Below are 23571 nucleotides of genomic sequence, written 5' to 3'. Positions count from 1 at the left end.
GCTGCTAGCTGGTCACCCACAGCCCTCCTGGCCTCTCCCGAAGGCCATGACCGAGTAGGTCCAGTGCCCCCTGGCCACCCTTGTCACAACTGGCCCACCCACACATCTTATCGCCTCCATCCTAGAAGATGGGAAACCATGGCTCTTCAAAGGCTTGAGAGCCACAGCCGGTAGGGCTGGGCTAGCCTGGCTCCCCTCGGTCCTGGCCTTGCCCCTTAAGTGGACCAGCTGTAGGTGGGTACCACCCTCCTCCCAGTGCTACCGGACCCCAACCACAAGCTCAGTAACTCCCCACTCCCACCCCCCGCCATGGGGGTTGTCAGCCTGTACCTGGTCTTGGCCTTGAGGGGGACTGCACAGGGGCTCAGTGGGGCCCCCTCTCCAACTGGGGCGAATCTACCAGCTGCTGCCAAGGAGCACAAGGGATCAGTGCTGGGGGGTCCTGCAGGGAGTGAACACAGTTCAGAGCCCTCATTGGAGGACAGGGCAGCTGCCCTTCCAGTCCTGTCCCTGGAGGCCTCTCAGAGAAGGGGGAGTGGTTTGGGGAGGGAGGTGGGCTCTGTGGCAGCCAACCTGTGAGGCTGGGGTCCTGGCACCCTGAAGTTTACAGCTGTCGGCTGGCCCTGGAGGCACCCACAGGACAGCTGGGGGTGTGGCTGAGACAAAGGGATGGGCCGGTGGGGGCGACCCCTCACCTGTTTCCCTGAGCCATGAAAGGGGGGAGCTGCTGGCCCCCCCCCCCCATAGGTCTGAACTTGCCCCTTCCTGCAGGCCTGGCAATCTGCTGCCCCCTGCTGGCCACTCTGCCTGGTGCACTGCCTCCAGGAGGGGGAGCTGTCTCCTCCGTGAGGGGCCAGGCAGGCAGCCCTGGGCCTGAGAGAGCCACGTGGCCAGAGAATGCCCCTCCAGGCAAACCAACCAGGGAATAGTTACAAATTTAATAAAATCCGCCTTATAAATTACAGCAGCAGCCCCAGGGCGCTCTCTGCTGCCCCAAGAAGCGGGAGTTGGCAAAGCTGGGCAACCACTGCTGGGGAGAAGTTGTCTGAGAGCTCAGGGCTGTGCAGGTGGCCAGTGGGCCAGCGCCACCACCTCCAGGATGGCCGCAGGGCTGCAGCAGAGGCCAGGCAGAGGCTCACGGGCCCAGGAGTGCACCGGGAACAGGAGTGGGGGCTGAGGCCAGACCCAAGAGCTCCTCAGTCCAAACTGGCCATGAGTAGGTGCAGCTCGCGGAAGGCACTGCCGTGGCGGCCACTCAGAGCCGACTTGCTCTTGACGAGGCCACTGATGCTCTTCAGCTGCTTGTAGCAGAGCCGGCACTTGTGTAGCCTGTGGGCAGAGAGGTAGCGCTTGAAGTGCCAGGGCCTCTCCTGTCAGACCACTCCTGCCCTCCTCTTGGAGGCAGGCCAGGACGCAGGACTCATCCGGGCCACGCCCGGGCTCAGGGCAGAGCAGGCCACGGAGCCCGGTCTGCAGCCACCCCCATCCCACGGGGGTAACACGGCCGAGCCACTGTTCCAGGCACAACCTCCTCTATAGGCTGCCTATAGCAAGGCCGTCGCTGAGCATGCTGGGCCCCCAGGCCCGTGGACCCCGACATCCCAATGCCGACACACGGCTGGGCCCCTCACCTCTCCTCCCGGCTGATGTCCACACCCACAGATGGTGGGGCCGCCAGGATGTCAGTGATCAGGGGCAGAAACCGCTGCAGGATCAGCTTCAGGGAGGTGCAGCCAGTCTGGACATAGCTTCAGAGGCAGATGAATGACGGAGCCACAGACAGAAAGATAAACAGAGAGCAAGGTCCACAAAGACAGAGGGGTAGACGGAGGAACAGGGACAGCACACGCTTGTTCTCAGCGTGGCCTCTCCCGACTTGGCGGGGACGGTAGAGCTGCAAAGCCGCTTCACACGGGCACCAGCCCTGGGGTCCTTCCCATCGTCCCCGAAGGAGCCTCTTGCCCCTCCCATCCCTGCCGTGAGGCAATTGTGGCTTCCCCACGCCTACCTCTCATATTTGCTCTGCAGAAGTTTCTCGATCTGCGGCAAGACCGTGGTGCACAGGTCCAGCTTCCACAGGGAGCTGGGAGAGGGCGGGGGACATGGGCCCTTAGCACCCGGCCCGGCCCGCTCCGCCAGCCCCGTCCACCACAGCGACTTACGCTTTCTGGTTGACAATGTTGAGGAGGTCCACGACCACCGACAGGTCATTGATAGCCACGGCTGAGTCCACCGACGTCTGTGTAAAGAGAGCACCTGTCAGAGGGGACCGGGGACACAGCGGCCCCTGCCTGGGTGTGGTGTGATGGACTTTGTTGTGGGGTGTTAACAAGACTGCACCTAAAGTGATGACCGTGAGGCCCACAAGAGGTGTTTGACAAATGGCAGCTTGTGATGACGATGGTGGCAGAATGGGACATGAAGTCAGCCAGTGTGGTGACAGGGGCCACCCAGCCCCACTGCCCCGCCTTGCGCAGCCTTCTTCTCGGCCAGCCCAACGCCTGGGGGAAAGGTGGTGCTTGCCTTGATGTCACCCGTGGTCCACACGGCCCGCACGGTGTCCAGGTTCTTATGGCGGCTGGTGAGTACCACGCACATGGTGTCGTGGCCTTTGCGGATCTGTGACATGGCGTCCTCGTCGACCAGCTCCGCCTGCTGGGGGATCTTCACGGCCTGTGTGGGACGGGTGCCCACGTGCTGGCAGTGAAGCTCCGCCCTCGCCCATGGGCCTCCTTCCCGCCCTCAGGTTGGACCCCCACTCACGGGCAGGAAGTCAGAGGCCTTCAGCCCAATGGGCTCATTCCGGGTGGCAGGGATGATGGCTGGCTCGGCCTTGGGTGCGGGAGTGGGAGTGACGACCGGGGGCCGGGGCAGGACCTCGAGCTGGTAGGGTCCAGAGCTCAGCGGGTAGCCAGCCTGAGGCCTCCCTGTCTGCCCACCCCGGCACGGGAGGCCCCGACCTTCGCTGGGGACCTCAGCCCCTCTCCCAGCCCCACACTGCACCCTCTACACCTAGACATACATTTGGCACCGGGAACTGCGAGTCCATGGGTGGGCTGGGCTTTGCCGCCTCCTTGGCTGTGGCCGTGTCTGGAGGAAAAGAGAAAGGTCTCTGGGTCAGGTCAGGCCAGAGGGACGGGCGGGAAGAAGGCAGGCCTTGTGGTGGACCTCTGGGTGGCGCCTGTTAACTGGGGGAGATGGGCAGGAACCAGTGGGGCAGCTGAGGAAGGAGACATCAGCAGTGGGGGTTGGGATGGGGGTGGGGGGGCGGGTTAGGTGTGGGAGGCTCCTGGGAAGGCCTGAGGGTGGGGGTCAGACCTGTCCCCTCCCTTTCCACCCACTCCACCACAGGTCTGGCAGAAAGCAGGCATCTGGTACGGTGTGTGGATGGGACCCAGGGAGTTCCCAGGAGTGGCCATCCTGTCACCTCACTGGGAATGGAGTGGGGGGGGGGGGGACATGCAGTGAGTAGATGGTGAGTGGGAAGCACAGGAAATACCACCTTGAGGGCAAATGATGAGATGGCCCCTTGAAGAGGAAGCCAGGTGGAGGAGGGGAGGGACGTGGGGGCTGGCCTCCGGCTCCCAGACCCCAAGACCCGCCCCCCTCCCACCTCCCTCCCACCTGCTGCTTTTCCTGGCTCTCTCTTCTCCACCGGCCCACAGGGGCCCTCCCTCAGCACACCACACCCCTGCCTCCACAGCACGTCCCATCCGCAGACCTAGCAGTGTGGCTGTCTGCCGTCTGTCCTCCTCCCTAGGGTGTGGGCTCTTGGGGGGAGCACCTGCCCGCCTTGCTCATGCTCCATCACCAGGGCCTAGCAGGGGGCCGGCGCACAGCAGGTGCTTTTGGGTGAGCCCAGAAAAACTGGAGATGGTGCCACGGCAGATGAGGCCTGGGGAGCTGGTGACCCTGGGAGGCCAAGCTCCGCCGCCCGACTCACCATCCTCAGGGGGTGCCGGGAAGGGCTCACTTCTTCGGGGTGGTGTCCGACCTGCAGAGGTAAGGAGGGCTGGGGACTGATAATGGCCAGCCTGGGGCTCCTGCCTGAGCCCTCAGAGCCGGGCTGGCCTGGGACACAGGGGATAGAAGGTGGTCCCCAGGTGCACACACAGCTGCAGACCTGTGACCCCGTTCCTGGTCCCAGGAAACCCCAGGCCTGCGCCCTCCCATCTATTTGCCCCTATGGGGCCTTCCCTTGCTCGGGATGGGCTGGGGCAATGAGTGACCGCGGGCCCTCTGCTGGGGCCTTGAAGACCTGGGACAGAGCCTGGGTTCCAGGTGTAAGCTGGGAATCAAGCCTCGGAAGCACAGCGACATCCACACCGTCCCCCATAAAGCACCGTTGGCCTCCATGCACAGATGGGGGCCCCGGGCTGGGCAGGGGCCGGGCCTCACTGATGCTGTTCTTGGGCTGGAAGATCTCATTGTACTCCTCGGCGTTCTGGATCTCGGCCCGAGACTCCCGCTCGTCCCGGTCATCCTCGCTGCTAGGGCTACGGCGCTCGCTCTCCGAGTTCTGCTTCACCCTGTGGGGCGGGGCCGAGCCGATAGGAGGCCGGCCCGGCCAGCTGGGGCCGGTCCCCCAAAGCCTTCTCAGTGACGGCCCGCCTCCTGAGCCCTCTGGGGACTGAGCACCCTACCTCTGCGGCTTGCTGCAGGCCGTGCTGGGCCGCTCATAGATGCGCCGAAGCGGGGCACTAGGGTGGGCTGACTGTTGCGCCAGGGGCCGGCTGTCCTGCACAAGGTCCTGGGCCACGGTGCCTGTCCTGGTGACCCGCGTCAGGTCCACCACATAAGAGGAGACGTTGCTCTGGGAGAAGGCCACACCTATCTGCAGGAAGTGGCAGAGCTGGGGTACGGGAGGGCAGGACCCCAGCAGGGCTGGGGGGGGACGTGAGGGCCTGAGGGGGAGGCGGTGGGTGGCTCTCTCACCAGCTGGTCGTTGCAGACAGCCAGGTCGGCCACCTTGCCCCAGCTGACCAGGACCACGTCAAAACAGCGCTCGGGCTCCCAGCCATAGACGCGCAGAGAGTCCTGGCAGCCACTGTACAGGCAGCAGCCATCGGGGTTGAAGAGGACGCTCCTGGGCCAGGCGAGAGTGGGCCGTGGGTCCCAACAAGTCCAGGAAGGCTGTGGGGAGCCCCGGACAGAGGGAGCAGAAGCGGGGACGGGAAAGGCCCACCCATGCCCACATCCCATGGCCCCGGAGGAGGGCCCAGACCCGCCACCCAGCTGCCTGCGCACCTGACAGGCCCTGGCTCTCCTTCGATGCAGCTCACCACCTGGAACTTCTCCAGATCCCAGAACCGGATGGTCCTGCAAAGGCAGCCAGGCTGTGCCGGGGAGCCGGCGGCCCCGTGCCAGCCTGCATACAGGCCCGGGGCCTGGAAAGCCCGGTTCTCTGCAAACGCCCATCCCTCTGGGTTGTGGCCACCAAGAGCAAGGCCTAGGGCCAGGGGTTGACCCTACACAGGCAGGCGAGGGGCCTTGGTAGGTGGGAGGTGAGCATGGGCTTTAGATCTGGACATGCCATGACAGCCCAGGACACTGGGGCCCGGGAACCAGGGCTGGGGGTGAGATGGGACCAGGACCCCACCCTGGCACGGCCGGAAGTCAGTTCGGTCTACAGAGCATCACCGGCATAGGACACCTCGGGACAAAGATGGACTGGGACAGAGAAACACACACAGAGGACAGAGATGAGAGGTGGCAGTCATGGGTCACAGGCCTTGCTCCTCCTCACCTGTCAGAGCTGCCAGAAGCCAGGAGGTACTCATTGGGGTGAAACTCCACCACGTTGACAGGTCCCGTGTGACCAGGAAACTCGGACATCATCTTGCCAGCAGTCAGATCCCAGAGCTGGGGCAGGGCGGGAGGGAGGTCAGGACCCGGCCTGGGACCTCGTCTACCCACTCTCCCTCTATTCCCACCCCGGCTCTTTATCCATGAGCCGCCTTCCGCTCTGGACAGGCTTGGGATATTCGAGCCCGACTGGGGGTGGGGGGGATGGCGGAGGACCCAGGCCAAGAGTGATCAGCAGACCTCAGCCCGCCCCAGGCCCAGGTCAGTCCAGGAGCTACCTTCACTGTGTGGTCATCTGCGGCCGATGCCAACCACTTCCCGTCGGGGCTGAACCGCAGACACCGCACAGCCTGGCTGTGTCCCTGAGGAGAGGACAGAGCGCCGAGCTCACCGTAGGGGCCTAGGCCCAGTGGGCCTCCCTCCTCACCATCCCGCTCCACCTCGCCCTTGACGAGCAGGCCTGTGAGGGAGGGGTCACGGAGGGTGTCACAGAGGGACACTGCTCATGCACTCATGACTTCCGGTCCTGCAGGATGCTCCAGGAAATCCAGATTTATCGGTCATTCATATTAGTTTGGAAAGCAACCTATCTCATGCCTCTTTTTGCAGAGGTACGTGTCCCCTCTTAATGTCAAGGGTCTAAAAACGTCCAAAATTACTTACTAAACTCAGTGCTTCCAAACCCATATGAACAGGAATGCTTTTCACCTAATGACACCTGTCATCTGCCTACAAAGCCAGAGTACGGAGCACAGTTTGGTAAATATGGCTCTGGGAGGAGTCATGGAAAGTGGGGGACCCAGATGGACCGCCCACAGCACTCCTGCTCCGCTCTAGATTCACGTTTCTCACTTGGACCCTCATTTCCCACATCGTCACCCATATGGGACAGAATTCCGCCCCCACCCCACCCCCCGTGCCAGGGTCTGGGCACTACCCCATGCTCCACGCCTGCATGGTGCTCGCGGAATGACTGACAAAGGGCGCCCTCCTTACCCTGTATCGGAAGACACAGCCTTTCCTCCTGATGTCCCAGAGCTGTGGGGAGAAGAGCAGAGGGGCAGAGTCAAGACAGGTCATTACCAAGGTGGGCTTGGCCTCAAGGGGCCAAGCTCAGTCCTGGTGCCCAGCTCAGAGGACGGTGTGCGGCCATGAGCAGAGAGGGGTTCTAGGCACTCCCAGGTCATTATACCCCAAAACGACAGGGTTCTGGAAACTGTTCACTAAAGGTGAGGTTTTTGGTGTTTTTTTTTGCTGAAAATCTTACATTTTAATTTTTATTTCTTTTTGAGAGAGAGAGAGCTAGTAGGAGGGGCACGGGGACAGAGGGGACAGAGGATCCGAAGCAGGCTCTATGCTGACATCAGTGAGCCCAACGTGGGGCTCAGACCCACAAACCATGAGATCATGACCTGAGCCAAAGTCGGATGCTCAGCTGCCCGAGCCACCCAGGTGCCCCAAAGCTGGGCATTCTGAGAATGTCTGGCAAATGTTTCCACATCCCTCTTCCTTGGAAGTTGCAGACACTACCAGAGGGAAGACGCACCCCCCACAGAGCCAAAAGCTACCTGTGTCGTCCTCAGGTACGACACACAGCCCAGGGCCCACTGCTGGCCCAGCGGGAGACACAGGGCACAGAACAGTGTCGCACCTTGATGTTCGTGTCCTGGGAACCTGAGGCTACAAACTCGCCGTACGGGTGGAAATCCAGGCTGCAGATGTTGGCTTTGTGTCCCATAAGTGTGCGAAGAACTGTCAAGGAAGAGAGCAGAGACGGGGCATGAGGCAAATGAGACACCCAGAGGGGGAAGGGCTGCCACGTTCACTTGTGTGTGTGCCTCCATGGTAACCACACAGCAAACCCAAACAGCGATTTTAAAAATAGGGAGACAGATCAACCAGAGTCCTACCACGCCGACTGATTTTCCTATTTTCCCCGATAGATGAAGCCACTTCTGTCATTACCTAAGACCCCAGGAAATGTAGTGCACGCTCCCTGTAGCTCACGCCCCTGGGCTCGTCCCAGTGTGTGCTCACAAGGACGCTGCCCTAGAGTCAGCAGAGCCGGACAACTATTGCACTCGGTTCACTTACGCTCTCCTGGGCCCTTCCCGCCACAGCTGAGGCAGAAGAGGGGTGCAGGAGAGTTCCATGCTGGGGGAAAAGCTGCTTGGTTGAAAAGAGAAATCCAGGAAGGCTTTTTGGAGGAGGTGGTATTTGAATAGGACATCAGTGGGTGGAGGATGAGGGAGGATATCAGGCAGAGGGAAAAGGGGGGCAAAGGCCCCAACGAGGGCAGTTGGAGGGCATGCCTGGAGTGGCCGTGGTCCTTACACCGGCTGGAGGGTGGCTGTGAGGATGGGACGGGTGCCATGTGAACTGAGAACACAAGGAGGACATGACTGCTGCCGTGGGGAACGCACATGACTGCTGCCATGGGGAACGGCTCCCATCCGTCAAGCATTTGCAGGCAGCTCGGTGGCCAGGCCCAGCCCGACCCTCAGGCAAACCTTGTGCTTCTATCTCAGAGTATTTCCGGCACGACTCAGATTTGCTTCTTGTCTCTGGCCTCAAGTGTCTTGCTTGTTAAAAGATTTATCATTTCACCACCTAAATGAAACTGATCATCCCATAAGTGTAGGGGCCAAGGGGTGTGGAATCCAGCCATCCTTAGGTTGAGCCAAGGTGAAAACGTTGCCTTGTGAGGTAATGAGTTCTCCATTGGAGGTGTTCAAGCAGACTCCAAACATAATGCTTTAGGGACAAGAGAGTTGAGCTCCAAGTACTAGGTCAATTAAACAAACTCTAGTGTATGATTGCCTCCTTCCCTCAAGGTCCAGGTGCAGGACTCTGGAGCCAGACAGAAAAGGGAGCAGTCTGGCTCTGCTCCTTGCTTGCTACGTGACCCTGGGCAATCCCTTACCCCCATCTGAGCCTCGTAATGGTCATGATCAGAGTTAAGAAAGTAGACATAAGGTGCTTAGCACGGGCCTGCACGCAGTAAGTGCTCGATGATGCCAGCTACAGTTATTCTTGTAATTCCTTTCTGCACGAAAGCTGCTTCCTCTGTCCCCCCAATGGAACCTTCACCCGTCCTCCGGCCTCAGAGCACATATCCTGGTTCTCTGTCTTCTGACGCCAGTGATGACTCCTCAGTGCCCATGACCATTTGGGCGCTTCCCTCGTCCCCAGGACATCTGCTGAGCATTTCTGGTGTGTGGAGAACAGCCTGAATGACATCAGCACATTAGCACTGCCCCCAAACACCAACAGGAGGTGGGCGAGGACCTGAGGCTCAGAGGGTGAAGCAGCCTGCCTGAGGCCGGTCAGCAGGGCGCAGAGCCAGAATTTAAAGCAGGCATCGGCGTCCTGAGAAGCATGCTTCACCACGTGACCCTTTACCTGAGTCAAGGGCGCTCATTCGTCTATGGCTCCTAACACAGAGCCAGGTGCACCTAAGGGCAGGATCAAATGAGCTGCTCCGGTCTTTATCCGCCTTGAGGTCAAAGTGCAGCCCTCCGCCCCCTGCCCACCACATCCACCCATCCTACTCGCTGCCACTCTGCAGCAGGCCCTGTCAGGCGCCAAGCTGGGACCGACCCATTTTTAGCTCCTCCAGAGTGTGACGAGGCACACATCTGTTGACATCTGTTGACTAATTCAACCACCACATCTGTTGCCTATCTAATTCAACCACCGAAACCTGAGCGGCCGCCTCTCCCCACTCTCCGGAGCCGTCACATGCCACGGGGGGCTCAGGGGCTGTTTTGCTGGCCAAATCCGGGGCCGGAGGGTACACACGGGTGCTGGCCCCTGCTCCAGGCCACGCCCACCTCCCAGCCCACTTGCTTTGCACCCCACGGCAAGGCTTCCAAACTCCAGCCCTGCCCGGAGAGGATGTGGCCGGTTCCACCCCTGTGTGGGCCAGATTCGCAAAATGCAGGCTACCTTCCTGTGGGATGGCTGGGCCGACCCACCCTTGCCCTCTGGCTGCGCTGTGGAAAGCAGGCAGGACCACATTCTTCTGGCGTGACTTCTGCCCTTGCTCTTCTGTCCCGGGAGGGCCCCTGGAAGTCCTGCTACTGCAGGGCTCGGTCACAGGATCCCGGAGTTGCGGAGTGGAGGGGCATCCTGGATCCGTCTGCCCGGTGTGAGGACCTCCAAGGCATCCTAGCTGAGTAGCCGTTCGACCTCTGCCTAAACCCTCCAGTGATGGGCTGCCTTTCGAGGCAACCCACGTGACAGTCAGGCAGCCCTTTTAGAAGCCCCTGTGCACCTGGGACGCCAACTGGCCCGTTGTTTTCACTTAAGCTGTGATGGGAGGGGTGGAGGTCGGCCTGAGGTCTTAGCTCTTCCCGCCAAGGCTGCTGACGGCAGGTTTCCGTCCCAGCATCGAACCCCCCGAGTGGCAGGGTGAAGGGCACTAGGACGGGAGTCTTGATGCCAGGATTTGAGTCCCGAGTTCTGTCACCCCAGCCACCCCTCCTTGGGCCCCGCTTCGCCCATGTGTCAAATGAGGGGGCTCTGCGTCAGAATCATCTGGAAGCGTACTGAGAGCCAGATTTGGGCCCACGCCACTACTGAATCGGGTTCTCTGGGAGTGAGGTCTGGGCCATGTGTTTGTAATGAGCTCCCTGTAGAGTAGCAAACACTGAGAGCCCAGGGCCCGGGAATCCCACGGGTCGTCGGTCTTCATTCTTTGCCTGCCTCCAGCTCCTCACATTTCCCTCACGTGTGAAGTAGTCACGGCTGAGAAAGCGTGGCACCCTTGGCTCCTCCCTTTTGTCCCTTGCTCCTCAGTGGATGGTGAATGGCCGGTGCTGTCCACTGGGATTCCGATCCAGGTAGAGACTTCCCAGGCACACTGCCTTCTGCCCGAGCCGTTCTGCTTCCTCAGCTGGGGCCCAGCCAGCCGGAGCTTGCCCCTCCCCGGGCCCCGGAGTCCAGCAACACCCAAGCACAGCATGCCCTGCCTGGCTCCCGCGTGTGGCCGGGCAGCGGGAACGCACGTGGAGACACTAAGCGCGCAGCCCCGGTTTGTTATCTCAGGGGCTTTGTCTTGCACATGCAGCCCATCACCGGGCGGGCAAGCATCACCCAAAAGGCCCAGGGGCGACATCTCTCTTGAGGACCATCTACGTAAGAAGACCGCTATTCTTGAGCACAGAGAACCTGGCCACTGGGCACGCGTGGCTGATGGCTGCTGTCCTACAGCAGAGGTCGAGCACACACCGCAGGACAGGCCCAGAAAGACCTCTGGGTCTCAACCAGGCAAGGGGGCTCTCTTCTGGAAAAAGCAACCTCAGCAAGACTCCCGCCACAGTTTCCTCTCCCGTCCTTCAGGTACCGGAGGGCCTCCGCCCAATATGCTGGAAGGTCCAGGCTGGACACTGGCAAAAAGCAGCGAGCAAACAGGTTTTACTTGGACCTCTCACTGTTGGCCTGCATAGTGTTCTGCAAAAATACTGAACTAGCTGTCAGAAACGGGGGGGATTCCACTGAAAGTTCCAGATTCCCAGCTTCTCCTTAAAAAGTCTGTACGGTGGGGCGCCTGGGTGGCTCAGTCGGTTAAGCGTCCGACTTCGGCTCAGGTCATGATCTCGCAGTCCGTGAGTTCGAGCCCCGCGTCGGGCTCTGTGCTGACAGCTCGGAGCCTGGGGCCTGTTTCAGATTCTGTGTCTCCCTCTCTCTCTGACCTTCCCCCATTCATGCTCTGTCTCTCTCTGTCTCAAAAAAAAATGAATAAACGTTAAAAAAAAAAAGGCAAAAAAAGTAAATAAATAAAAAGTCTGTACAGCTGGTAACACTGGGCCCAGGCTGCCATGTGGCAGCCCCCCCGTGAAGGAAGGCAAGACGCCCCACGTGGCCCGGAAGCAAAGGCGCAAGTTTACACACTGAAAGATCCCAGAAAGGATTTAGCATAGGACCAAGGGTCACCACTGCAAAACCTCAGGACACCGGGACAAAGTGCCTGCGAGCAGATACGGGACCCAGGCAACTGCACGCGTCTCCCAACAGCCACCAAACGGGAGCCTAACATGCGATGTCGCCGCACCTTCAAAGTTCTGAGGGAAAACTATTTCTGATCTAGAGTTCTACAAACTCTAAAAAATAAATAAACAAGGATGAGGGTAGAATAAAGTCATTTTCAGCCGTGGATGGTCTCTAAAACTGAACCCGTCACGCACCCTCTCTCCGTGAGCTATGAAAGAACGTGCTCCAGCAAAAAGAGGCAGAAAACCAAGGAAGATGGCAAATGTGGACTCTGGCGCAGCCAGGCTCCCGTCACAGAGCTAACTCCTTGACTTCCGTGGGAGGAAGGCAGCAAGAGACGCACAGAAGGGACGGGAGTTGCTACGATACCATGTTCCTCAGAAAAGCGGAGGTAGCGAGACACGAGGCAGGAGGACAGAAGGTTGAGGCCCCTGGAGGATGGGAAGGAGTGAGGTGAAGGCTTCTCATTTCCGTCATGATTATTTGGAGAATGGCCGGCATTTGGCTTTTTAAGCTCTGTACAACTTCTATAAAGGTGAAAACCAAGTTCATACAAACAGAGCACAAGGAGACAGAAGACCTACCCGCCCTAGGCCCCATTCCTGCAGGCAACGGTTGCCCAGAGCTGAGAGGCGGCGCCCCCACGTCACGGCGCACGCACCCCGGTTCCCCCCACGGGCCCCCACACTTGTTCATGTGTCTTGCGTAGCCCCTGATGTTCTCCCAGGTTCTGAATCCACACCGACACCCACCCGCCCATCCACAGGTGTCCAGGACATCTCCTGGGTGCCTCCTGGGCGTCAGCACCCAGAGGCAGCAGTGACATCGCTGCTGCCGGGCTCACGGGGGCAGGCAGTCGCCACCCGGTATGGTCAGGTTTCCAGGAGGGAAGCACCCAACAGAGTCAGGACAGGCTTCCCGGAGGAAGCAGCTCATAGCAGAGCCTGAGACAACACGACTGCAGGCGTACATGTGGGGAAACCAAGCGCAGATGCCTACTTTTGGCAGCTTCTAGGTCCCAGACGCGGATGGAGCCCGACTGGGAGCCGGCCACAATGAGCTCCTCCGGGGTGTTGAGGCGGACGCTCTCCACTGGGGACGTGTGACCTGTCAGGCTCTGTGGAGAGAGGGTAGCAGCTTCAGGGCACTGTGTGGAGAAGCCCCCGCTGCTGCCCCAGTTTCTGGCTCCCCAGGAAGGGCATCAGCAAGAGGTGGCTCAGCAGGGAGGCTGTGCTCCACGGAGCCACACCGAGGCTCTCCCGCACGCAGGCTGGGCAGCCACTTCTCTGGGCCTCGGCCTCCAGGGCCCAAAGGGAGCCAGAGCCCGGTCACGCTCCAAACCCCTCCCGCTGCCCGGTGTGCCCCAGATGAGGACATCGTTTGCCCAAATGGCCCTGGGCCCCTTACAGGGGAGCCGCTGACCCTCCAGCCCTGAGTCCAAACCACTAAGCTCTGCCTCCACCTGGGCTCTGCTTCCATTCCCACTCTGCCCGGCCATGCTCCTCAGGAGGAGAAACCCTGACAGAACCGAGGCCCGGCTGGTCAATGGCGCACACCTCACCCCTCTGGAACGCCTGGATCCCCGGGGGTTGCCCCTGGCGGAAAACCCGGCCACACTCCCAGGCAGGGGCTGGTGGAACCCAGAGGGCTTGGCAGTGACTCTACTGTTAAAAACTCTCATCCAACTCCGCGCAGGCCAAAGCGGGGCAGGGCTGGGGCAGGGCTGGGGCTGCCTGGGCTAAACCAGGTCCCAGCCCAGCCCCTTAGAGGGGTGGGAGGTGCTGGCATTTCCAGCTTTCTGGAGAGAAGGCTGGAATGTGAAGTCCATGGCATCTGTCACTCCCCGCCCAGCACTGGCCACCTCGAGGCACAGTGGTGACTCCATCATTGTCTGCTAAGACGATGTTCCGAGGGAGGGGTGGAGATGGCAGGGGAAACTGCTCCCCAGCAGAACTACCCAAAGGCCAGACAGTCACAAGCAGCCTGTGTGACTCACAGACGTCACCAGTAGGAGTATAAATGAGTAGAAACTCCTTGGGGGGCCAGTGGGCAAAATGTGTCCACACTTAGAAATGCACATTCCCTGCATGCCACAACCCTACCTCTGGGGGCCTCCTCTGCACGCGCTCAAACACATGGCAAACAAAATAGACACAAGGTCGTTCACCGCAGGGAATCTTTTACACAAAAGACTAGAAGCCATATAAGTGCCCATCGGAGGAAACTGGTCAGCTAAGCTGTGGTCCTCCATGCAACAGAAAACTTATTACTTGGCCATAAAAATGAATGAGGGAACCGTCCGAATTATAATAAAGACTCATCTTCATGACACTTCAGGTGAGAAAAGGTGAACGGTGTATACAGAATACTGTCTGTATATTAAAAAAACAAAAACAAAAACAAGAAGGGGGAAAATTCTGGAAGGATATAAACTAATCAGAAACTGTGTTGTGGTGGTCCGTAGGGAAGAAAGTGGGAATCGGGGGAGGAAAGAAGACCTTTCACTGCTTACCCTGGATCATTTGGATACTGAACTATACGAAGCTCACACATACTCAGAAACACACAAACAGGTAAAAGTGGACCGTCTATAGGGGGCGTAGCATGGGCCTGAATCCGAAGGTGAGCAAGAAGGTGGTGGGCGTGAGGAGCTGAGAGGCCTGGCATGCAGTTGTGTAAGCAGGGGAGACATGGGGGGAGGCCTGCAGGCTGACCCCAGCGTAAGAAGGGGGTTCCCCGCCGTCTGGCAGGGGACGTGAGCATGGGGTCACCTCACGTCCATTTTGGTTGGTCTTTATTGATTCGTTTTCAATCAGTATGTGTTGCTTGGGCATTTTGGGGGTGGGGGTAGGATACACTTGAATCCCAAGAATAAAGTGAAGCGAAACAAAGCAATTTCAATTCTGTTCTTTACCCTGGCCCTGATTCAGCTTGGATCTCAGTTCTTGGCTGCATCTCACAGAAATACTGAGGTGATTAAGTTTCTACTAAAAAAAAAAAAAAAAAAAAAAAAAAAAATCACTTCCTATCCCTTATCTTTATCTTCACGTGGCCAAGAATCATAAGAATGTTAATACCCTGCACTGGCAAAGTCGTGGGGGGGTGGGGTGGGGAGGGCATGTCCCCATTCTTCTGGCAAGAATATAAATTGATTTCTGGAGGGCAATTTGGCAATATGTTTCGAAAGCTTTTTAAAAAGTGCACACCCTCAGATAATGCAACCATCGCAGATCTGTTCAAAGATTGAGGTAGATGAGGATGTTCCCCTCTGTGGCTGAGCAGAGCCACAGCACTGGAAATAACCTTTAGGCCGGGAACAGGGCAATGGCTAAGCTAATTCCGGCTCATCCCTACAATGGAATACCAGGAAGTCATTAAAAATCACGCTGTGGGGGTGCCTGGGTGGCTCAGTCGGTTAAGCGTCCGACTTCAGCTCAGGTCACGATCTCACGGTCCATGAGTTCGAGCCCCGCGTCAGGCTCTGGGCTGATGGCTCAGAGCCTGGAGCCTGCTTCCGATTCTGTGTCTCCCTCTCTCTCTGCCCCTCCCCAGTTCATGCTCTGTCTCTCTCTGTCCCAAAAATAAATAAACGTTAAAAAAAAAAAAAATTAAAAAAAAAAAAAATCACGCTGTGGAAGGATATTTGTTGACACTGGAAAATGCTCGCAAACAATAAAGACTGTTTTCTTTCCAGGCTGCAGAGGAATAGGATAGTGCTCCAAAAATATATGGTTATATATTGCCATGATGCGCATGTGTGCACGTTTGCACGTGTGTATGTGTATGCCTGTATATGTATCTGTATCAGCACCCAGAAGGGCACAGACCAAAATACCAAGTGAAGTGGTCTTTGGATGATGGAAATAGATGTAATTCATTTTTGTATTTTCCTCCTTTATGTTTTCCTGTTTTGGAGGCAGTTTGGGGCAATGAATTCATTGTGTGACTGGGAGAAAGTGTTATTAAAGAACCAGCTCGCTAATCAGCTTCAACCTGGTGCCCTCAAATCTTTTTTGTGGAAGGAGACAGGGAATGATTCAAAGTAACCTCCAAGCGCAGCTGACAGGTGGGCGGATGGGCCAGCGGGCAAACCTCAATCTTGAGCCCATGGGCTTATTTTAGCTTTCTCACATAGGCTCCCCGGAATTCTGTCCACCAGCAGGGGACTCCCCATTCCTGAGGGCTAGCTACTGTCCCAGCCATCCGGGGTTGTCCTGGGCCTCCCTTGAGCAGATGGCTGCGGGCCGGGGAGGTGGGCACTGATGTCGTGCTGTGTCCCCCTAGCCTCCGGGTGCCCTAGACCTGACAGAGCCTGCAAAGCCACCTGCTCCCCAAGGCCCGACCCCACCCTGCTCCCCAAGCCCGTCCCCTCCCTGGGCTTTTGTCCTGTTTCCCGCAGGCTAGCAAGGCTCACCATGATGCAGTTGGGTTTGTTGATGGACCACAGGTTGACACGGCAGTCATCTCCACCAGTAGCCAGCAGCCGCCCGGAGGCTTTGCCCAGTACCAGTGAGGACACATTGCTGGCGTGGGCAACAATCTCCTCTACACGAGAAAGGACAGGAGGAAAAGGCATTCAGAGAAGGCGGCCCCTGGTCCTGGCACGTGAAGCCCAGGCGGAGGGCTCTGCCCACTACAGCTCCCCTTTGGTGACACCCTGCCATGAGCCGAGGCCTGGCTGCTAGGACAGGCCTTGCACCTGAGGCAGAAGTGACTATTTCTCAACCTCAGGCATTCCTGTCCCACACTCCGGCCTGACAGTTCTGCATATAAACTGATAGTATTTTTATGTTTACCACGCTCAACTTAAAAAAATGACTTGCCTTTTGTATTTAGCTCTTTCTAAATAAAGACAATTAAGCGGTAAAATTCATAAAGTCACGAGATTGATATGTTCATTATACTTTATCTATAATACAAAACAAAAACAATTATTAAAAGAAAAAATATTGACCCACATACCACCTAAGCATCTCTCTGGGGCTGGTTGCTACACACATAAACTCACTTTGGAGAACATACTTGGACCATTCAGGTCAACTCTAGACAAGCTATCTCCAAGTGAGCTCACCCAGGGCTTCAGCCCGCAGCTTCAGAATCATGGACCAGGTTCTGGTCTGAGCTCTGCTACTGTAGGCTGTGTGGCCTTAGAGTAGTCACTTACCCTCTCTGAGGGCTGGGTTCCTCCTCTGGTAAATGGAGGTAATAACAGTGCTTGGTTCATTGAGTTGCTGAGGATTCCCTGAGAACATTCTGTTAAGCCATGCTCAGTGGTTGTTAGCAAGGCTAAGGCACAGAGAGTGGGCACTGGGGGCCCCGGCAGGCATAGGTGGGTGGGCTGCCTGGGGGTGGGAGGCCCGGGTGTGAGGGGTGGGAGTGAGGGCTGACCAGACAGAGTGGGAGGTATGGCCCCGGTGGGCAGCCATGAGGGCCCCTAGCCAGGACTGCTGAAGCTGCAGGGGGGAAGCAGACGTAAACCACAGAGGGTCTCATCAGTGCTCCAAAGGGAACAAACATGAGCAAGGAGCTAAGAGGCAGCCCAGGCCTCGAAGCCAGGCCCTAAGTGACTTCCTCCTGGGAATGAGGAAGACAGAGGACAGGTCTCCCCACACCAGCATAGGGAAAACCCCAATATGCCGACGCCCTGAGGCAACCGGGAGGCCGGCTTGGGTGACGCTGAGGAAAAGGGCTTGCGGTCGTTGCATAGAGGGCCTCTCCTGCACTCCGGCCTCCACCCTGCCTGGGGGTCTCTGTGGCACTGGCTTCGCACCACAGGGCGGGTGGGAAATGGGGCCCAGGAAGGCTGCTTGTCAGGAAGTGTGGCTCAGAGGGGATGTCATCAAAACTGCCCTGAGGACCAGACCCCAGGCTCACTGTCACAGATGATGCGACACCTCAGGGCCCCGCCCGGCCAAAGCCCTGCACAGGCTGAGTCCAGCCCCAGCAGAGGCCCAAGTGTCAGCGGAGGCCTCGGGAACCCCATCACTGGACTCAAGGGAGCTGAGTCCCTCCCTAATCTGCATCTCAACTACGGGCAGTTCTGTCCTCTAGACACTGTAGGGACAGATCCCTGGGGTGTTCTGGGGCTTTGGCCACAGACTCTTGTCCGTTCAAGAGCTTCTGTTGGGACCTAGTGACTTCCCAACCCAGAAAGAGAGCACCCACCTTCTCCCTGAGCACTCAGTTCCCAAGCCTTGGGCCTTCTCCCCTTCTCTGAAAACACTCCCTGCATGCACTGCCCTCCACTTGTGACCTACCTAAAGGCCTGGGTGTCTACCTTGGCTCTCACCCTTCCCAGGGAAACCTCTGGCTGGGCTCCACCTCACCGGGCTTTCTTGGGCACACTGCCACCCCTCTCTGGGCCTCAGGACTACTGCCCCTTAATTCATATATAAATGTTTCCTGGGCGGCTGCTCCAGGCCCAGCACTGGGGAGAATGTGGGGAACAACAGTGAGAAGGTTCCTGTGTTTATGCTATAGCCTGATCAGATGGGTCCTGGAACATGGCATCCCTCTCGAAGAACCACAGATGTTGGGGTAAGAAGGATGTGGAGGTTGGGTCTTTCTAGAGGGGCTCAGCTCACTCCCCTCTAAGCAGCCTGACCAGGGTCTCTGGCCTGATGGGAGCCCCTGGAGGAGCCGGGGACCAGCAGGAGAGGGAGGTACACCATGGGCACCAGGCAGAGGAGGCTTCGGCACGGGGCACTGGCCTAAGAACTCTCCCTCTGGCCTGAAGGACAGCAACCACCAATGGCCCAGGCCCGGGTACCGAATTTTAGTGCAAACAAATAAAATTCCTCACAGCATCTCTTGGCAGGCCAGGCTGATGGCTGCTGCTCCACCCTCTGGCCCAGGCCTGTGCCAGTTTCTCAAGCTCAGCTGGCACAACCTGGGCCCCACGTCCCAGCTAGAGCCGGGGACACTGCATTCTGACAGAGGCGCTGAGGATTTGCATCCTAAATGGAAGGTGCAGAGAATTGGGTTTCAATGACCCAAACTGGCCTAGCACCTTCTGATCTTTGCTGGACTCTAAAGCCACAAGGAGCAGGGATCATTTGGCTTTGGGATCTTCAGACAGCTTATACTCATGGCGGCTGCTATGCACATGAACTTGTCAGCAGAACCGACATGCCTGATCATATTACCTCTTGTTTGAACACTTTGATGGCTTGATCTTGCCTTTAAGATAAAGCCAGGGCCTCAGAAGGGCTGGGGTCCCGTGGACAAGTGCCCCCAAAGGCCCCAACAGCCTCATGTGACACACTCTCTCCACTGCTGTGCGGCAGCCTTCTTTGAGCCCTTCCAACATACCGAGCTTCCTGCCCCAGGGCCCTTGTACGTGCTATTTAGGCAGCCTACAGCACTCCCCTACCCTGACCATTATCTAGTTAATGGACTTGAAGCACAGGTCTCAGCTTGGAATCAGAGAAGGAGAAATGGAGGGGTGTGGTTATTTGATTCCTGCCTGTTGCTCTCCCCAGGCTCTGAGCCCCGTTGCACAGGGACCTCATCTATTTTGCACGCCACACCCCCCCTCCGGACTGTCTCCTCAGTGCCTCATTCTATGCTCAGGAAAGACCAGCTATGAGGGAATATATAAGCCCCAAAATTACAGAGCCACTCTGTCCAAACTGTACTCTCCTTGGGAGTCCATAACAGGGTTCTCCCAGAACCCTAGGGCTAAGAACAATTTGAAACTGCCCAAACTTCTCATTTTACACATGAGGACACTAAGATCCAGCAAAGGGCTTTGCCCAGGTTCCGAAAACAGCTCAGAGGAGCCTTGCACAGCTTCCGAAAACAGCTCTGGGAGAGCTCATAGCCAAAGGTGACCAGTGTGGGCACAGCAAATCTATGCCAACCAGTTATTATAGGTCAGAGGGACCTTTGGATCCTCAAGATCCTTTCCAGGGGTCCAAGAGAAAACTATTTTCAGAATAACACCGAGATGGTACGTGACTTTTACCCTCTCGTTTGCTCACAAGCATACATGGGATTTTGGGGGCGAAGACATGTGATGACATCATCACAAATGGCATGTTTGACTGTATATGCTTGTGTTTTAAAATGTCTGGGTGTTAATTCCTAACGTGTAAATATGGATAACTCCCATAAACAAAAAGCCGTCAGGGTCTTCAACAATTTTTAAGAGTATAAAGAGGTACAAAGATCAAAACGTTTAGAACTGCTAGTGGAGAATAACGTGAAGATGGGTGATGCTGCTCAGTCACATTCCAGACCCTTTTGCCAGCATCGCTCAGCCTCCCCTCTCACCCCCACCCCCGCTCCAAGATGCCCCACCTCATGGGGGAAGCCCGACTCGTGAGATGTCTGCAAATGCCAAGAACACCTCTTGGCGTTTCTCTAATCCCGCCTGTCAGCCTAACTGCGCTGAGAGCTGCTTTTATGTTCATCACCTCGCTTGGGTCTCACAGCAACTCTGGAATGTAGGTGTGATCATCTCACTACACAGACAGGAAATTAAGCCTCAGAGAGGTTAAGTCACCTGCCCAGTGTCACCCAGCTAAGAAGGGCCAAAGTCATGATTTGCCTCCTGGTGTATCTTACTGCAAAGCTCGGAGTCTCTCTCTGTGCCAAGAACAGGAGACAAAGCTGGGGGTTCTGGCTCTCCAGCAACAAGCAGCTAACAGAATAAACGGGGTGAGCAAGAAAAAAAGAGAGAAAATCACTCACGCAACTTCCAGGCCGTCTTGGTGACCACGGGGGTGGCCATCCTTCAACCGGCTGCACCTGAAGCTCTGCCCACGAAATAGACTGTGCTTTCCTCCAGGGGTGGGGGTGGATCCCCCCCAGGATCCGCCAATCAAGTTGGCAAGGAGTTCCCACACATCCAGGCAGAGGGAATGCCTCGACTCTCAGCTCCGGATTGCCTCCTGGTTTTAAATCATTCACAGCAGCCACAGCAGCAGCCTGTGTGTGCCCGTCAGGATCCTGGATTGTGGAATGTCAGGCTTGAGCCATCTCAGCTCAACCCTGGGCTGGAACACAGACAGAAACGATGGCTTGTTAGAAAACACTTGGTATGAGTTCGTCAAACTCTGGGCTTGCAGAACTACAGCTGCAGCTCCCTGGATCACCAAGGCCACTTGACAAAGAGACACCCACCAAAGCCACCAGAGCCAGGAGCTGCACTGCCAATCGGGTTTGAGAATCTGGAGGAGGCACCTCAGGCAGGGTGACTTGGGACCCAGGGAAAAAAGGTCCTCCCAGATGCCGGGATGATGGGATGGGAGGAGGCTCTGTTCCAGGAGGCTGGCCGCCTGAAGTGCAGCAGCCGCAGTGGGGCGGGGAAGACCACATGTCCGCAGTTCAGACAGATCTCTGGGAATGACTGCTGTGTCTGACGCTACGGCAAGGGGGTGGAGTCAGAGGCTAAGCTTATGGGCCCAAGAGAGGCACTCCAGAGACATGCATTTAAGTCTTCTCTGGGTAGAATCTCAAAGAGGGCCCCGAGGGTCCAATCCCTCTGTTCGTGGCAAAGAAACTACTCCTGGCCCTGGCAATTCCCAAGGACAGACTGGGAACTAGGTCTCCAGTCTGGGCATGAGGAGGTATGACTCCTCAACTCTAAAAGGCCACCTCATGAAGCCTTCTACCCTTTTCTTCCAAGCCTCTTTCCCATGAACCCTCTCCTGTCCGTCCCCTCTCTCCTGGATTCCCCAGTTCTGCCTCTCTAGTCCGCCGTTTGTTCCCTTTCTCCTTGCTGCCTGTGTCCCCCATCCGTGCATATCCTGTCTCCTGGGCTCCCTAACTTGACCCCTGCCTCGCCAGACCCCCTTTATTTCCCTCCCCACTCTGCTATCAGTATCCCCCCATTCATTCACTCTCCTGCTTCCAGTGTCCCTATTCACCGCCCATCCTCCTGCAGACCCCCAGCTCCGCTTCCGGCCTCCCGGGTTTTCTCCTCCGGCCCCCAAGCCCGTCCCGCCAGTCCCTCCCGTCCCGAGGCTGGGGCTGGTCCCACGGCCTCGCCAAATCCTCCCACTCCTCTCGGCTTGCGGGGCACGGGCTCCAATTTCCCCCCGCCCGGAGCTCTCTCCGCCACGGCGCGGCTCGGCCCGGCCTGGAGTGGCCCGGTCCAAGGCCCATAGGCCCCCTTTCCTCCTCGCCCCCTCGCCCACTCCACCTGCAGCTGAGGCTCCGGAGGCCGAGGCTCCTCTCCAGGCGCGACCCCCACTTGCCTCCATCCCCTGCCCTGATTGGCCGCTGCTTGACAACCGACCCTCACAACAAAACCTCCGGCTCAGAGCCCCGCCCCCCTCACCACCCGCACCAATGAGCCGCCGCGAGCGCTCCACCTCCAGCCAGGCTTGACCAATCGAAGAAGGCGCTTCTGCCGCTTTTCCTAAGTACCCGCCCTCTTTTCCTGAATTGGGACTAATCACGAGGAAGGAGAATTCAAGAGCCTCCCCTCAGCTTCTAATTAACCAATGAGGGCTGTCATTTCCTTGGTCCCGCCTCCACCTCAAACTTTCCCTTTCCCCCGCTTTCCTTCTCTCCCTCAAACTTAATTCGCGTTTGAAAGCATTTCGAGCCGCCCTCCAATGCCGGCTGCGCCAATCGCTTTAGCAACCGTCCCAATTTAACCAATAAGTTTAAGCCTTATTGGAAAACCCAGTTCCCAAGTAGCCAATGGGGAGGGGACATTGGGAGCAGCGTGAAGCCACGGACCTTCCATCTTGGAAGGGGGCGAGGAGGTGAAGTTTTATCACTTTGCTGTAGTTCCTGCTCCTTCCCTCTAGTCGGGGGCGGTGCTGCGGTGGTCTAAGAACTTTACTTCTCTTCTCTGGCTCGGACTGGAGACCTTCAGGGAGACGGAGCTTGATCCCGGGTGCGAGCCGGGAGTGGAGATCCGGGGTGCTGCCCCACGGCCCGGCGTCGGTGAATGGATGTGTGGGCTGCCACCTTAAAGGCACCACCAACCAGAAATCGGAGAGAGGCCGGCTTCATTTGATTCGTGGGCAGGAAAGGCTTAGGGAAGGGCCGTGACCGGCTGGAGCCGGGGCCCCACACGTGGCCAGGCCGCCTAGGAACCTCTCATTAGGGACTCGAGCCCAGTGGTGATGCCCAGGGCCTGGTGCCTAAAGACCCCCGAACCTCCCCGTTTATCCGCCAGCCGCTCACTGCAGCTCAGGGCAGCTTGATCTCTTGTAACGCACCTGACAATCCTAAGAAGTAGGAATTCCTGTTCCGATTTACGGATAAGGAAACTTGAGGTCCAGATTAACGCGCTTGTAATAGGCCACACGATAAAAAAGAATGGTGTCCGGATTTGAACCGTTGTTGTTAAAGCAAAGTCTGCGGATTTCTCCACGGTACTGCACCCCCCGCCAGAGAGAGGCAGAGAGTCCACCCTCACGTTGTACTTTTGGGAAGTGGGTGGAGAGAGGTGTTAAAAGAGGACTAGATGAGCAGAATAAAATCTGATTGATCAAAGCTGTCCACTCTGTATTTCCCCTCAACTTTTTATTGTGAAAAACTTCCCAGAGAAAACTTGCAAAGAATTCTACAATGATGTGTAATAGTTTTAATAGTACAATTCACCTGGTGGATAATCCAACACTTGCTAACATTTTTCCGTATTTGCTTTGTTCATGTATGTATGTTTGCTGAGTGATTTGAAAGTTGTAAACATCAAGACATTTTGCCTTCAGTGGCACTAAAATGCTGAGCACGTACCTCTTAAGAATAAGGCTCTGGTCCTGATAAACATTAAATCACCACATTTAAAACAACAACAACAACAAACTA

General features: G+C 57.3%; 1 protein-coding gene across 2 annotated transcripts; it reads right to left on the bottom strand.

Annotated features, from left to right (window-relative positions):
- Positions 1-916: 916 nt before the first annotated feature.
- Positions 917-22369, bottom strand: KATNB1 (katanin regulatory subunit B1). 2 transcript variants are annotated; one of them, XM_049622348.1, is made up of 20 exons: positions 21947-22369; positions 20494-20798; positions 16214-16344; positions 12799-12916; positions 7457-7557; positions 6802-6843; positions 6084-6167; positions 5747-5862; positions 5248-5319; positions 4936-5086; positions 4644-4834; positions 4399-4529; positions 3944-3994; positions 3023-3090; positions 2764-2883; positions 2524-2673; positions 2163-2239; positions 2009-2083; positions 1632-1748; positions 917-1329 (listed from the first exon to the last, which is right to left on the bottom strand). In XM_049622348.1, the coding sequence occupies exons 2-20, from the start codon at positions 20531-20533 to the stop codon at positions 1197-1199; spliced, it is 1968 nt and encodes a 655-aa protein (XP_049478305.1). In that variant the 5' UTR covers positions 20534-20798; positions 21947-22369; the 3' UTR covers positions 917-1196. The 2 variants fall into 2 exon arrangements, with proteins under 2 accessions (XP_049478305.1, XP_049478306.1); XM_049622349.1 differs by having other exon boundaries at positions 2764-2832.
- Positions 22370-23571: the final 1202 nt, after the last annotated feature.

The sequence above is a fragment of the Panthera uncia genome (genome assembly GCF_023721935.1).
Source record: "Panthera uncia isolate 11264 chromosome E2 unlocalized genomic scaffold, Puncia_PCG_1.0 HiC_scaffold_19, whole genome shotgun sequence".
In the NCBI taxonomy this organism is placed as follows: Eukaryota; Metazoa; Chordata; class Mammalia; order Carnivora; family Felidae; genus Panthera; species Panthera uncia.
The sequence above is the reverse complement of the archived record's forward strand: the minus strand, read 5'-3'. Positions and strand labels throughout refer to the sequence as shown.

Bases quoted from the DNA above. Each gene is read 5' to 3' on its own strand.
- KATNB1 (XM_049622348.1), bottom strand. From the start codon at position 20,533: ATGGCCACCCCCGTGGTCACCAAGACGGCCTGGAAGTTGC. The intron at 3,995-4,398 runs GTGAGGCCCGGC...TTACCTCTGCAG, and splicing joins CCAGCCCAAGAACAGCATCA to GTCGGACACCACCCCGAAGA. The intron at 2,240-2,523 runs GCAAGCACCACC...CTCTTTACACAG, and splicing joins GGACCACGGGTGACATCAAG to ACGTCGGTGGACTCAGCCGT.